The sequence below is a fragment of the Prionailurus viverrinus genome, chromosome A1 (assembly GCF_022837055.1).
Source record: "Prionailurus viverrinus isolate Anna chromosome A1, UM_Priviv_1.0, whole genome shotgun sequence".
Taxonomy (NCBI): Eukaryota; Metazoa; Chordata; class Mammalia; order Carnivora; family Felidae; genus Prionailurus; species Prionailurus viverrinus.
The window spans coordinates 178,042,924-178,057,625 of NC_062561.1; the positions used below are offsets into that span (position 1 = coordinate 178,042,924).

The 14,702-nt window shown below is 49.7% G+C and overlaps 1 protein-coding gene across 1 annotated transcript in view; it reads left to right on the forward strand.

The window, feature by feature from the left end:
• The window catches only part of SH3PXD2B (SH3 and PX domains 2B), a 104,225-nt gene that overhangs the window by 65,956 nt on the left and 23,567 nt on the right, over positions 1-14,702 (forward strand). Inside the window, exons 6-7 of the mRNA XM_047867487.1 lie at positions 3,863-3,888; positions 12,395-12,529. Of these exons, the coding sequence (XP_047723443.1) occupies positions 3,863-3,888; positions 12,395-12,529 (161 nt within the window). The remainder of the gene's footprint in view (positions 1-3,862; positions 3,889-12,394; positions 12,530-14,702) is intronic.

The window sequence follows — 14,702 nt, forward strand, 5'->3', positions numbered from 1 at the left end:
GTCCCTGCTGCCAGGCCAGCCCCAAGAAGAATGGGAGTATAGCGAAGTAAAGATTTTCTCTTAATTTGAGAGAGAGAGAGAGAGAGAGCGAGAACATGCAAGTGGGGCAGAGGGACAAAAAGAGAGGGAGGGAGAGAATCCCAAGCAGGCTCTGCACTCAGCACAGAGCCTGATGTGGGACTCAATCCCACGACACTAGGATCATGACCTGAGCCAAAATCAAGAGTCGGACTGAGCCACCCAGACGCCGCTAAAGCAAAGTAAAAATTGAGCTGGATCCCATTGATTGAGCCCTGGTGGGGCCTTGCTCCATGTGGCCCTCCCAGGGAAGGAACCCCTTACAGATCCACACTTAACCACGGAATGCATGGAGCATGCTAGAAACAGGAGGCTACGGGCCCTTGAGGCAGGGCCTGTGCAGGAGATTCATCCCAGTGCCTTGCCCACAAGGGTAAATGTGCTCAGGACCGTGAGGGAGATGGACGGGTGAGTGACGAGATCTGCTCAGGGTTACGGGGCCAGGGCCAGGATTTGATCTTGGTCGTCCAGGGTCCAGTGCTATCCAAAATGTTCACCACAGCCCCTACGGCAGACAGACAGCACTTCCTGGCGCCTGTCCGTGCACAGCCGATAGTCCCCACCGCCTGGGGCATGCGGCAAATAATTTCCCCACCTGCCTTCTAGCTGTCACATACCAGGAGTTGATGGCACCAGATGCCCCGCCAGTGAGACAGTGATATACACATAGTGCTTTTTGACAAGTTTTGTTGTGGGGGAGACCACCATGTGTGTCTGCAGTCGCCATGAGGGGAGGGAAGACCAGCCTACAGGTCCAGGGCCGTCATGGGGTCCTAGGAGCAAGAGACAGCACCTGTCAGGAAGGGCTGAGAAGTGCCAGCTAGGCTCTTTGACCAGAGAGAGAGAGAGAGAGAGAGAGAGCACGTGCACACACACACATGCACACCAATAGAACATCCACTAAAAATACAAAACATCGCCTGGACTGTACCAAAGAAAGCACAGAGTAACAGCTACGGCAGCTAACCAGCATCCTGCTGGAGGATATGTATCTAGTTCCAAGAGGCTCCCTGGAAAGAAGGAAAAGTTCCCAATTTCTGTTTCCTTTTCCTGCTTGTCCCCTTGAACAAGTGTCTTGACTTCCTTGAGCTTCTGTTTCATCAGCAAGGTGGGCTTGGCTGACCTTGATCGCATCATGGTTGTGAGGCTTGAACACCACCCTGCCGATAAAGGAGAGTCTGGCACGTGGCAGGTACTTACCTGGTGACGTCTTCCTGGAGGGTTGCTGAGGGCCCAGGGGATGGCTCTGGGGCCCCTCAGGCAGTCCCTGGTGGGCCTTGGTTGTTGGCTTAGGGAGGAATGAACAGCAGCAAAGCAGCTGGTCCCTTGGTCAGCCTCCTGAAGCTCGTTCCCGAGTCAGGGCTGAAGGTGGAGACTGGGGGTCTTTCCCAGAAGTCTTGAGGCAGACAGGAGATGGATTCCAAACGGTGCTGTTAAAGGAAGGTTTTTGCTGCCATGCACGGGAAAACTTGGGACCTTGCCAGGCATGTCGCACAGAGAGGTAATGTGCCTACGTGAGCCCACACATGCTGCTGCTGCTGCTGCTGCTGCTGCTGGAAACCAAGAGCCCCCTCCTGCCCCCAGCCCCCTGCCCCAGCTGCAGCCCCCCCTGCCCCTGGCCAGGCCAGGGTTCGGGCAGGAGAGTGGGCCCCAGCCAGGTCTCCTGGGTTCTGATGTTGGCTGAGGTGCTTCGCCTCCCTGGGCCTCCGTGTCTCCGTCTGTGAAATGGAGTAACCCTCGAGGATTGTCATGAGAGTTCACTGGGGCGGTCCAGATACAGCGCTCTGACCAGCAGTGTCTCCACAGCAAGTGCCAGGAAGCCTGAGCTACATTATTCCTCCGTAGCTCTCACCACCACCCCCCCCCCCAACCCCCCACGCACGGGTGATGAAGTTTAGCCCCACTGAGGTAGTGCCTGGCCAGGGGACATCACGACCGACCTGCGCAGCCCAGCACTGGGGCCCTGCCACTCCTCCCAGCTGCACAGGAGTGTGGCCCCAGGCTCAGGGGATTGTCTGAGCCCCCTCACCCCCTTCCAAGATAACGGTGAAAGCGTCATTACATGGTGGCTAAAAAGCCAGACTGTAAAATGAGACTAAATTTGGGCACCTGGGTGGCTCAGTCAGTTAAGCATCTGACCTCAGCTCAGATGTTGATAGATGCATATTCATAATGGACAAAAAGCGGGAACAACCCAAATGCCCATCAGCTGATGAGCAGATCGGCAAAGTGTGGTTTACCCACACATGAGGGAATAGCATTCAGCCATCAGATGGTATGAAATACTGACACATGGTACAACATGGATGGCCCTTGGAAACATTCCACCCAAAAGAAGGCCATCACAAAAAGCCTCTTGCTGTATGATCCCATTCATATGAAACGTCCAGAATAGACCAGTCATTTAAGGCAGCAAGCAAATTACTGTTTGCCAGCTACTCGGAGGGGTGGGGATAGCAAGTGACCATTATAGGTACAGGGCTTCCCTGTGGAATGATGAATATTTTTTTGGAATTCGGGTGATGATTGCACAACCTTGCGAAGATGCCAAAAACCAGTGGACTCTACACTTTAAAACAATGAATTTTATGATGTGTGAATGATAGCTCAATTTTTGAAAATTAGGTAAATGTGGGGCGCCTGAGTGGCTTGGTTGGTTAAGTGTCTGACTTCGGCTCAGGTCGTGATCTCGCGGTTAGTGAGTTCAAGCCCCGTGTCAGGCTCTCTGTTCTCAGCGCGGAGCCTGCTTCCGATCCTCTGTCCACCTCTCTCTCGGCCCCTCGCCTGCTTGCTCGCGTTCTCTCTCTCTCTCTCAAAAATAAATAAACATAAAACAAAAATTAGATAGGTAGATCTGGCTTCCGCTTGCTACTTACTAGCTGTGTAGCCTTAGGCAAGTTACCTAACCTCTCTGGGCCTCATTTTCCTCATCTATAAAATAGGCATTAAAAGAGTACTTATTCCCAAGGGCTGTTCTGAGTGTTAAGTGAGTGAACTAAACAGTATCTAGCAGGGTACTGGCATATGGTAATAACATTTGGCTAATGTTATTGCCACCACAACATCTGTCTCAACCCAACCACCCTGTCACCTCCCTTTTCTCTTTATGGCATTGGAAACCTTTTTACTACTGGGATAATTTACTTAAAAAGTATGTGTAAACCCTGATTTGTCATACTGTATTTGTGATGCAGCGGTATGTACACATTCTGATGTGGTTGACAAATACAAGGGTTGACAAATACATTACTCACTGTTCAGTGTGAATTCTAGCCCACGGTAGTGTTCTCTCTGTCACCACGAGGGAGATGTGTTTTCTTCACTGCTATCCAGACTCCTACCCAGTGTTATAGTGTGTTCCCCTCACCACTTACTGCCAAGAGCTTTCTGCTTCGTGTATATGGCTCAGGGCACCCCCAGGAGGTGGGACAGGGCCTCTGCTGTGCCTGACGAGGTGCGCATCAGGCTCAGTGCAACATGGGGGCCTACTCTTGCTTTTATACTGCATGCCCCCACATCAGCTCCTCCCCAGGGCCCCCTACTCTACAAACAGAGTGGAGATGCTAGTCCCCAGGGCACCGAAGCACTTATCAGGCAAAAGGACTAAATGAAAAGGAGTTCTTTCTTCTTTGAAGAGTCTGGGTCCCTGGGGCTGACTTGGCTTTTCTTCATTCACTGGAGCTGATGTGGAATGGAGAATCTCCATTTCCTAATGGAATAACTCGTGTCGCTATATAATAGTACTGACTTGTTATTCTCTCCCACCCCTTTCTTTCCTGTGCAGGGAGCATGTTGGGAAAAAGAAATCTGGTAAGAATATTTTTCCATTTTCTCCTATTCATTCAATGGTGAGCATACCCCTACTCTGCACCCATGGTTGCCAGTCCCTGGGCACTGCCTGAGGGATACAGCATGGGACTGGGTGGGTGGATGGGTGGATGGATGGGTTGATGCTTGATTGATTGGTTGATACCCCAGCCTGTTTTCCAAAAAAAGTGTTGGAGGTTGTTGCATCCTGTGTCAAAAAGTTAGAGTGGATAAGACCTGCTGTCTTTCCCTGAGAATGCCTCAGAGGAATAGGGGAGCCCGATATCTCCTGACCACCTGTAGGGGATTAAATACCTTTATTCTGCTGTAGACAGAGGAATGTGGTGACTCACAGCTAAGAGCATTCTTCTCAGGTGTTGGAAGGGGTCACAAAAGGAGGGACACTGGGTCTTAAAGAGTGGACGGGAGCTTTCCACAGAGCGAAGGGGCAGTTAGGGCTGCGGGGAGGTGCGCAGGCGGGAGGCACAGGTTTGGGCCCAGCCTCTGGGCTGCTGTTATTGCTGGGCAATAAGGGCGACTCTTTCCACCACCTCTGGCACTCACTCCCTTCTCCCGGGCACCAGTTCCCTTCCTTCCCAGCACCCCTTCCACTCCCTAGAGCAGTGATGGGAAAAGAGAAGGTGGGGATTTAGGTATGCACAGAGGAATGATTGAGTCATCGCAGGCCTGGGGTTGATAACTTTAGACTCACAATAGTCCAACCTTTTCTTCTGCAAACCCAGTATTATCTGCACCCCCCCCCCCATATCTGCAGAGTCCCCTACCCACACCACCACACCTGGAGCCAGCATGGTCCTCAGAGCTTCCAGAATTCCAAGTTCTTTTATGTATCTAGGACTCCAGGAAGTTTGAGGGCATTGATAATGCTGTGAGGAGAGAAGGGCCAAGCAGAGATCCCAGAAGTAAAAAAGGATGCCTGCCTCCTCTCGTGGCCCTCCATTTCCTCATCTGTAAAATGGGGGATAATAATAGTAATCCATCTTGGAGGGTTATTGTAGGATTTATAGTAATATGTGTAAAGCACTCAGACCAGTGCCTGGCACATTTTAAGTGATACGTGTTTGCTGCCGTCTTTATAGTGCTGCCATTAATTCAAAGCACATGGATGTCCCTGTCCAGCATCAGTAGAAATTCCAAATTCAGTAGCCCTGGTCCCTTTACTGCCCCCTGGGTACAGGGCCTGTGGTCAGCTTTACAGGGCCCAAGCTGTGCTTGCAAGGGAAAGTAGAGAGGAGCTAGGTCTCTGCCTCAAGGTCTCGTGTCTGGAACGAACGCCCGCCTTTCCCCAGCCAGTCTGTTTAGAGCTGCACTTTGCGTTTAATAAGTACTGGCCAGAGCCATGGCATCCTGTTCAAGCTGTGCACGGCCCTTGGGCTCTGAGGATAATGATACGTTTCTTAGAAAAGAACAGAGAGGAGAAGAGGAACTCTTGGGCTGATCACAAGAGTTTCTGGCTTTGAGTGTGCAGAGACTTTCCTGGAGAGAACGGCTGAAGGAAGAGAGGAAAGAGACAGCTCTAGTTTGCAAAAACCAAAGTGTCCGGTCGGAACAGGCTTGATGAGGGGACTGGTCTGGAAAAGAGAGAAGAAGCTCTAATTTGTGGTGATGACTATTACATCATTCACCTGCAATGATGGAGGGGTGGATTTATTTATAGTTCAGCTGGATGGAAAATAACATTTTTCTTTTCAGACTAAGGACCCATGCGGAGATGAGCCTTATTTTTTTATCTGACCTTTGAACTCTTCCTCTGTGTTAGTAATGGCCTTCTTGATTGAGTGTGAAAGGGATTTAAGGTCGACAGCCCAAACCCAGAGATTTCTGTGCTGGTACTCTGAATTGGAGAAAGCTCACCTGTCTCCAGAATTTGCCAGCAGACTTTGGCTAATGTGGTCTCAACTTCTGCTCATCTTGCAAGAAAAAAATCCTCCCACCAAAATTTAAGAGGTCATCTGATTATTTAAGGAGCATCTTTCTTCTTGATTTTTCTACCCTTTACTTATTGAAGTATACTCTGATTTACTGGCTCTTCCAGTAAGACTGGCAGTATGGTCAATTTCTGGAAAGAAAATCCCACTTTATCATTGCTCACTATATTTTGCCATAACAAAAAAACTATTGACTGAGTGGCTTAAACGACAGAAGCTTATTTCTTTCCAAGTATGGAGCCTGGAAGTCTGAGATCAAGGTGCCGGCATTATCAGGTTCTGGCAAGAGTCCTTTTCCTGGCTTCTAGGCTGCTGCCTTCTCTCTGTGTCCTCCCATGGCAGAGAGAGAGCAAGAGCGAGCCCTTTGGTGTCTCTTCTAGTAAGGGCACTAGCCCCATCCTGGGGGCCCCACCCTCATGACCTCATCAAAACCTAATTACCTCCCAAAGGCCCCACCTCCAGATGCCATCCCATGGGAGTTAAAGCTTCAGTATATGAATTTTAGAGGGACAGAATTCAGTCCATGGCAGTTATCTTTAAAATTCAAAACAAGTCAGGGCACCTGGGTGGCTCAGTCGGTTAAGCATCCACCTCGGGCTCAGGTCATGATCTTGCGGTCCATGAGTTTGACCCTGACATTGGTCTCTGTGCTGACAGCTCAGAGCCTAGAGCCTGCTTCAGATTCTGTGTCTCCCTCTCTCTCTGCCCCTCCCCTGCTTGCTCGCTCTCTCAAAAATAAACATTAAAAAAAAATTTAATAAAATTCAAAACATGTCATCATGAATCAAAACATCCCAACTAGGAAATTCTGTGGTAGATTAGGCACTGTATCTCTTGAGAATATTTTATAGCACTTCCTCAATGTCAAAATCACCCTTCTGCTGTCGAATCTCCTCCTTTATGCTCACCTTTTCCTTCTCTTATTCCTGCTGGACCACAAGAATGACACTGCTTACCTAGGAACACTTTGATTTCAAACTTGTAGCTCCTAGTACTTAGCTACCTGCATCAACTTGAGGTATTGCTATTACATGCATTATAGAGCTTGGGTGCAGTATCACTGTCCACCGGTAGGTGTCCACCTAAAGCCTGAAGCCTAGTGTGGCCTGAAGCCTAGTGTGAGAATTCTGGTAGTCAAACCAATGAAGTTTTCGTAAGTTGAGTGCTCTGGGTAAAATGAAGGCAAAAGAGGGGCGCCTGGGTGGCGCAGTCGGTTAAGCGTCCGACTTCAGCCAGGTCATGATCTCGCGGTCCAGGAGTTCGAGCCCCGCATCGGGCTCTGGGCTGATGGCTCAGAGCCTGGAGCCTGTTTCCAATTCTGTGTCTCCCTCTCTCTCTGCCCCTCCCCCGTTCATGCTCTGTCTCTCTCTGTCCCAAAAATAAAATAAAAAACGTTGAAAAGTCCCAGGTTCCGGGGCGCCTGGGTGGCGCAGTCGGTTAAGCGTCCGACTTCAGCCAGGTCACGATCTCGCGGTCCGGGAGTTCGAGCCCCGCGTCAGGCTCTGGGCTGATGGCTCAGAGCCTGGAGCCTGTTTCCGATTCTGTGTGTCCCTCTCTCTCTGCCCCTCCCCCGTTCATGCTCTGTCTCTCTCTGTCCCAAAAATAAATAAACATTGAAAAAAAAAAAAAAAAAAAAAAAAAAAAAAAAGTCCCAGGTTCCAATAACACCGTCCTTTAAAAAAAAAAAAAATATTAAAAAAAAAAATGAAGGCAAAAGAACTGCTGGAAAGGCAGCCCCATGCACTTTTTTTCTGAACCACTTAATGGCAGGGTACTTCAGTATAAAAGCTGCTGTCGTAGAAGAAGAAGAAGGAGATGTAAGACAGAGACGTGGCCCCTGAGCAAGTCTTGGAGGAAGTGCCAGCCCTGAGCCCTGTGCCAGTACCAGATCTGCTCATCGCCAGCCCAGAGTCCTAACCCTTGCTCCCTGACCTCCTCACTTCCTGGATTTGTGTCTTGTTTGCAGTGAGTCCCGTGATTTTCTGATTCTGTCACTGCTGTTGGTTCTCCCAAATCCCCTTGGCAGCATGGTTGGGAGAGTTGGTGCAGAAATGAATAGATCACTCCATTGATCAGATTCCTGAAAACTATATGGTACAGGTGTACCACCATCAGTTGTTAAAACTGGGTGGCAACAATTAACTTTTTGGACAGAGCAACCATACTTAACTGGACCCTGACTTAATCGAAGCTCTATCCCTACTTGTAGGCAAGAAGGAACAGTCTTTGGTTGCCCATAAGATGGACAGGTGCCTTCTGTAACTCTCAACACAGGAGGAGGCCTGGCGCCATGCCAAGCAAAGAGTTTCTAGAAGTTTCCCTTCATCATTTGTCGATTCAGTCCACAAGTATCCGTTGAGTGTCTCTGCTAAGTGGCGAGTGAACAGGACAAACGCAGTTGTTGATTAAATGTTTACTGAGCACCTACTGTGTACCTGACAGTGCTCTAGGCCCCCAGGGAACGCAAAGGTAAACAAGATGTGGGAAGCCTTCTTACAGTCTGGTAGAACGAATAGGAGGATAAAGAAAATGAAATGTTGTAGGTATGGCAAAGGAAGACATTTTAATTTCTTTCTGATGAAGGAAGTCTGCCAAGGATGAGTTTTAGAATATTCTTTTTTTTTTTTCCTTCAGGTGTTCATTGAGCCTAGTAGGTGCCCTTCACGTTCTAGGCCAGATGTTGGCAAACTTTTTCTCTGAAGGGCCAGAAAGCAAATATTTTAGGGTTTGCAGGCCACATACAGGTTCTGTCAATAATAATAATTTTTCCTCTTCCTCTCCTTCTCCTTTACAACCCTATAAAAATAGAACAACTTTCCAAATTCCCTTTGCACCAAAGCAGACCACATGGGCCTGTGAGCCTTTAGGCAGGGAGTCCAACACTAAACAAGAGCCTGCACTCATGGGGCTTATGTTCTAGAGTGGGAAAACAGACAGGAAAACTAGTGACTACACAGACTCTGTGTTTTGTTTTTTTTAAAAACTCTATGGCAAAATAAAATTAGGTGAGGCAGTGCAGGGTGGTCAAGAGAAGGTCCCGTTGATGAGATACCACTTGAGCAGGACGCTGAACCATGCACTTTCCTATGCCATATTGGGGACAGTGGAGAAGACATGGTCAGAGAGATCAGGCAGGACCCCATGGGCCACCGGGCTTTTCCTGAGTGAGGCAGAGCCACTGTAGGGTCTTGACCTTTGGGGAACATGATCTTACACATCTTTTGAAAGGATCACTATAGCTGCTGTGTCCAGAGCAAATCATAGCAGTCAAGGCTGGGGCAAGAGACGAGTTAGGAGGCTAAGAATAGGTGGTTCCCACGTGAATGCAGAGGAGAGGAAAAGGCATCCTGAAAACAGCCTATGATGTTTTCTAGGTACACCAGGGATGAGGGAGCCAAAAGACACGGCCATAAAGGCCAGCAGAGTCCAGATTGTAGAGAACCTGAGGGCATTGGGGAGCCACAGCAGGTGCTGAGCAGGGAGAGGCATGATCAGAGTAGCATTTTTGAAGCAAGCACTCTGCAATATGGAGGACAGGATAGAGACCAGTTATAAGTGTCGTTTCCCCCCTCCCCCCACCCACCACCACCACCATCCCAAAGAAGCCTCACTCAGTCCCTGGTGCAGAGGATGTGAGTAAAGTCAGGTGACAAAGCACTAAAAAGGTCCACCCTCATCAAACCTGTGGCTCTGTGACAAAGAATCCCGACCTGCCTCCAGGTGGCAGCAGAGAACCCCCAGGCATGAGTACAGCTGCACTGTGACTCCACCAGCCCCCTGACCTCCAGCCTGGAAGACCCTGGGCACCTGAGCAGTGGGCACAAGTTCCAACCTGACTGTGAAGTGGATACTTTTCTCCTGTCTTCTCCAGTTCTTTCTCTCAAGTTAAGGCACAGAGAAACACAGTTGGCCTGGATACAGCCCACCAGAGGGCCAAATCAGAAGAGTAGCTGCATTCCTGGGATTGTGATCCCCAAGGCAGGCTATATCCCGGGGTAAAAACTCTAGACTCTGGAGTCTCTACCTCTTGAATTCCCTGGGGAAATTGTCCCCAGCTCTCAATGGCCAGGAGCCTCCAGCAATCCAGAATCTACCTCCATTCACTCACATGGTAGGATCTTTGTGGGCCCAGTGCCAGGTGGTTCAGGACACCATCAAGACTTCTGCTGTCCAGAGCTTATTATCTAGTGGGGGCAGTGGGAGGGGCAATAACCAGCTTGCTCGAAGGCGACCGAAAGCCCAGCTGGGCTGGCTGGGGCGGACTGTTGTGCTCAAGGCAATGAGGAAGTCAGCCCTGCAGGCCAGCCTCAGGAGAGGTGCTGGAGGAGAGAAGATACCCCTGAGAGACACAAGGAAATAAAACTTGGCCTTACTGGTCCCCGGGGGTGCTCACAGGTGCTCATGGGAACCCACAGGGAAGGAAAGCAAGCAGGCCTCAGACCACACTTCCTTCCCTAGCGTCTTTTCTTTCCTCACTTACCCCCACCACACCCCACCACGCTGGGAGCCTTTGAGCCAGGTGGACCTGATTCAAGTCTGGCTTTGTCACCATCCAGCTGTGGGACCCGAGGGAAGTCACTTGATATCTCGGGGCCTCTCTTTTCGTGTCTGTAAAACAAGGTAGTAGCCACCTTCCAGGTGGTTGTGTTGACATAGTTTATGTATGGTGTGCAGCCATACAGTTTACGTGTGGTGTGACGGGCATTCGTGTGGGGCTGCTTCCCTCCAGACCTGCTCCCGAACCTTTGGCCTACATCTCCCTCTCTCTCCTCTGCTCTTTCTCTGTTCCCGTGCTTTCTCTACCCAGGGTGGCCCTGGGACCCTCCCACTCCTGTTTCCCTCCATCAACCTCAGCTGGGAAGAGGCACTGGCCTCAGTCACAGAGCCAAGAGGCAGTAACGCTTCACCCTGCTACAATGCCCTATTCTGGCTTCCCACATCAAAAATTCAGAGCGCATGGTGCTGACAAAGGGCTTTTGTGCTCTTTCTGGATGCCGGAGGCTGGAGGGCACTGGCATGCTGGTAAATACTTCACAACCAGCTTTCTGATCGAAAGCCCTGCTTTGTAGCATTTGCCAATATCCATGGTGTAAATACTCCCACGGTGGCCAATTTCAAGCTACCGGCAAGGCGCCACCCAACAGAGCTGGGAAGAGATGCACAAAACGGGCTCAGGGTGGCCTGGCGCTCGCACACCACTCCGTTACCGGGTGTGCTTGGACACAGAGAGGTGGGATTCCCTGGCTATTTCAGTTGTTTATGGAAACAATAGGAGGAAATGCTGTGAATCAGGACTTGCAGAAAATGAAGACCCTGTGGCCAGAAATGTCAGGCTGCCCTCCCACCGCATTCCGTCTGCTGCTCTAAGAGGGCCATTCCCTTCTCTTTGGAGTCTCTGAATGCAGATTTCCCTTTACATCAGCCATAGTCTGCAATATCTTTTCTTTTGTTAGGCAGGTGTGATTTACTGCTTAACCAGGACCACACAACTCCAGAGGGCACCATCCACCGCGTCCTGTGGAAACTGCCTCTCCTGGCGCACCTGTCCACACCCTTCTCTCCCACTGCCACTGCCATGGTCCAAAGCCACCGCCGTCTCCTGCCTGACAGCTGGTCTCCGTCTGGTCTCCTGCTTTCTTTCCGGGCTCCGTGTGGCAGCCAGAATTATCTTTCTAAAGATGTAAATCTGTACTTGTCATTCCTTTCTTCAAGTCCTCTCCTGGCTTTCTACTTGAGGGTGAAAAAAATCCAAACTTCTTATCTGCCTGCTCTGGCCCTTGCCTGCCTGTGTGTCTTCATACGGGACCGCTGTCCTCACTCACTGGACTTCAGTCCCCTGCCCTCCTCCCAGTTCCTAGAAGGCTCCGGGCCCTTTCCCATCCGAGAGTCTGCCTGCACCGTTCTTTCCCCATCCTCTCATGTCTTCTGTTCATGCCCCTGTCTTAGGGAGGTCTTGTTCACCACCCCATTGAATGTGGCATCCCCTTTCCCAGTCTTGGTCCAGCTTCCTGGTTGTTTCCAGCAATGTAGCTATCAAAAATTAATACTTCTGTTATCCTGTATACTTGTCATGATGTACATTTGTTTATGTGCCCCAACTAGGTTAACTTACTTGAGACTGGGAGTCATGTCTGTTTCATTCACTTTAGTACCCCCAGCACCTAATAGAGGGTCTGGAACATCACTGGTGACTTCCTGAATTACAAGATGAGTGATTTTGGATGGGCGGGTGGATGGACGGATAAATGGATGGAAGGAAGGATTGGTATGCATGAATGCACTTTCCCATCAGGCTGTCTGCTTCTTCAAGGCAGGTACCATATCTTGACCAACTCTGAATCCCCAGTGCCTTGCACAGTGTCTGCATAGAATAGGTATTTGGTAAATTTTGGTGGTTGCACGAGCAAATTATGCAGGAAGGAATGGATGAGGTGACCCTCAAGGTAAGTCCTATGATAGCTTCTTTCTCTCTTTGGAATGTTCTCCTGGCCCACCCTTCTCCCCTGGCTCTCGCTCCTTCACGTGTGGGCAGTGGCTGCATGTGGGTTTTGTATCCACAGGGGGTGACCTGACCTCAGTGGACCCCATGGTCCTGGAGCAGTATGTGGTGGTGGCAGACTACCAGAAGCAGGAGAGCTCGGAGATCAGCCTCAGCGTGGGGCAGGTGGTGGACATCATCGAGAAGAACGAGTCAGGTAGGGGAACTAAACCATCTCCCTCCCCACCCTACACTGTCCCCGAGCCTCTAGGACAGGAGATGTTTAGAAACACAGAAACAGCAATCGCTGATCTGAGCTGGGCCGTTTCCACAGATCCAGCTGACAACCTCTTAGAAAGCTGCCTCTGTTTGATCACGGTGCTCAGATATCCCCCTTGGTCACAACTCACCACCATCCTGTTGGGTCAGTTGTTACTGATTTATTCTGAGGGTCACATCTCGTGAACGTGTCTTCTGGTTTCAAAGCACTTAGAGACATGGAGTCCAGCATTCCACTGGAACATTGCCTTTGATTACCGTGGGAGTCTTCACGAAGGCTCCGCCAGCTGTAGGCTCTGGTGGGACGGACGCGCCACCTGACTCTTTGGCCCACCTGTCATCACGGGGGCCACTGGTCATGTACACTGGCCAGGTCTGGGACGGAAAGTGGTATGATCCGACACTGAGCCTGAACTCTGCATCTCACAGCAGTCCAGCTTGCTGCTCCTCTCAGACCATCAATTCTCTCATATGCAAAATATACAAAATAGAAAACGCTGCTACTTCAAAGAGCTATTATAAGGATCAAATGAGATAGTGCCTAGAGTGTGCCTGGCACACAATAGGTACTCAAGGATGTGGGTTTCCCTCCCGGTTGCCTTCCTTAGCCACAGAGTAGCCATCAGCACTATCGAAAGAAAAGGGCAAGGAGTAGGGGGTGAGCAGCTCCTCTCCAGGAAAAAGTGGCATAAACCCACCCGCTTTGTTGTGGCTAAAATGTGACCTTGCCTAATAATATGATTGGCAGGCCCGTCTTTGTGACACCCCATTGGCCAGTTAAGGACCAACAAACGGCCAACAAACAGAGGGAAAGCTGTGTTTGCAGCAGCATCTGAATCATGTTACCACAGTCATGAGATCTGCATTAGCCAACCAAACTCGTTAATTACTCAATATAGCAACTACCATCCCTGCATCACAGCCAAAGAAACAAGACGCTAAGTGACGTGGTCACTCACCCCAGATCTCATGACAGGTTACCGAGCTGGAATTCCAAACCAATTCCAGCTGGCCCCAAGGGCACGTGACTTTCTGATTCCTGGGAATGAATATGTGCTCCTCAGGGACTAAGGAAGGCAGCCCCCCCCCCCCCCCCCCCCCCCCAGGCAGCCCGCTTGCGTGAAGTCGGGAAGACTCCGTGGCTGGGAGGAGAGTGGAAGCCGGGATGGGGTGTTGAGGATAAGCCTCGTGTGTCCAGAAGGCGGCAGGGGAAAGGAGGCAGACAATGAAATCTTCCTGGGACCAAAAAACTGGCAACATTTATTTTTGATTGTATTTTACTAGCCAAGTAATACTGGACACATTCTTCTTAGAACAACCATAAAGTTAAAATCTGCTTTTTCCACTAGCTTCAACATTAGTCCCCTTTCAAAACCCCAAATAGACCCTGTAACGGTTCACTCCGAATCCTTCTTGATAACTGTATACACGTACATATACGTATATGTATATGTGTGTCTTTGTGCATGTGTGTATGTGTGTGAACTGTATGTCTACATGTGTGCCCATACATAGATACGTAACCATATGCACACACACACAACATTTTGTGTGTGTTGATATAACTTTATAGTTTAACCCCAGTGTTATCATTCTGTACCTTTTGATCATTTTCATCTGCAACATGCTTTTTAGTCAACATTCAGCTTTTATTCCCTTAACATCTGCCTACTGTTGATCTACCTAAGCCATATTTTTCTCTACCATGAATAGAATATCTGTGCACACTGGTGAGTGTTTCTTTAGGTTAGACAATGAGACATAGAACTACTGGACCGTAGGTACACATATTTTGAATTTCAAGATCCTGCCAAATTGCCTCCAAACTGGTCATGGCAATTTACTCTCCCCCTAGCAACGCATGAGGCATTGGTGCAGAGTTAAGAGCTGAGACTGTGAGGCTAGGACAGCCTAGGAATGAATCCTGGCTCTGCCACTTTCTTTGTGACCTTAGTCAAGTCACAGCCTCTCTCTGAGCCTCGGCTTCCTCATCTGTAGAATGGGGCAGTAATAGTAGGCAGCTCGTAGGGCTATTGTGAGGATCCCGCCAGTCAGATGTCAAGCACTGTGACAGTCTGGCACACGTTACTGTCGTTGTTATATAGTGAGTT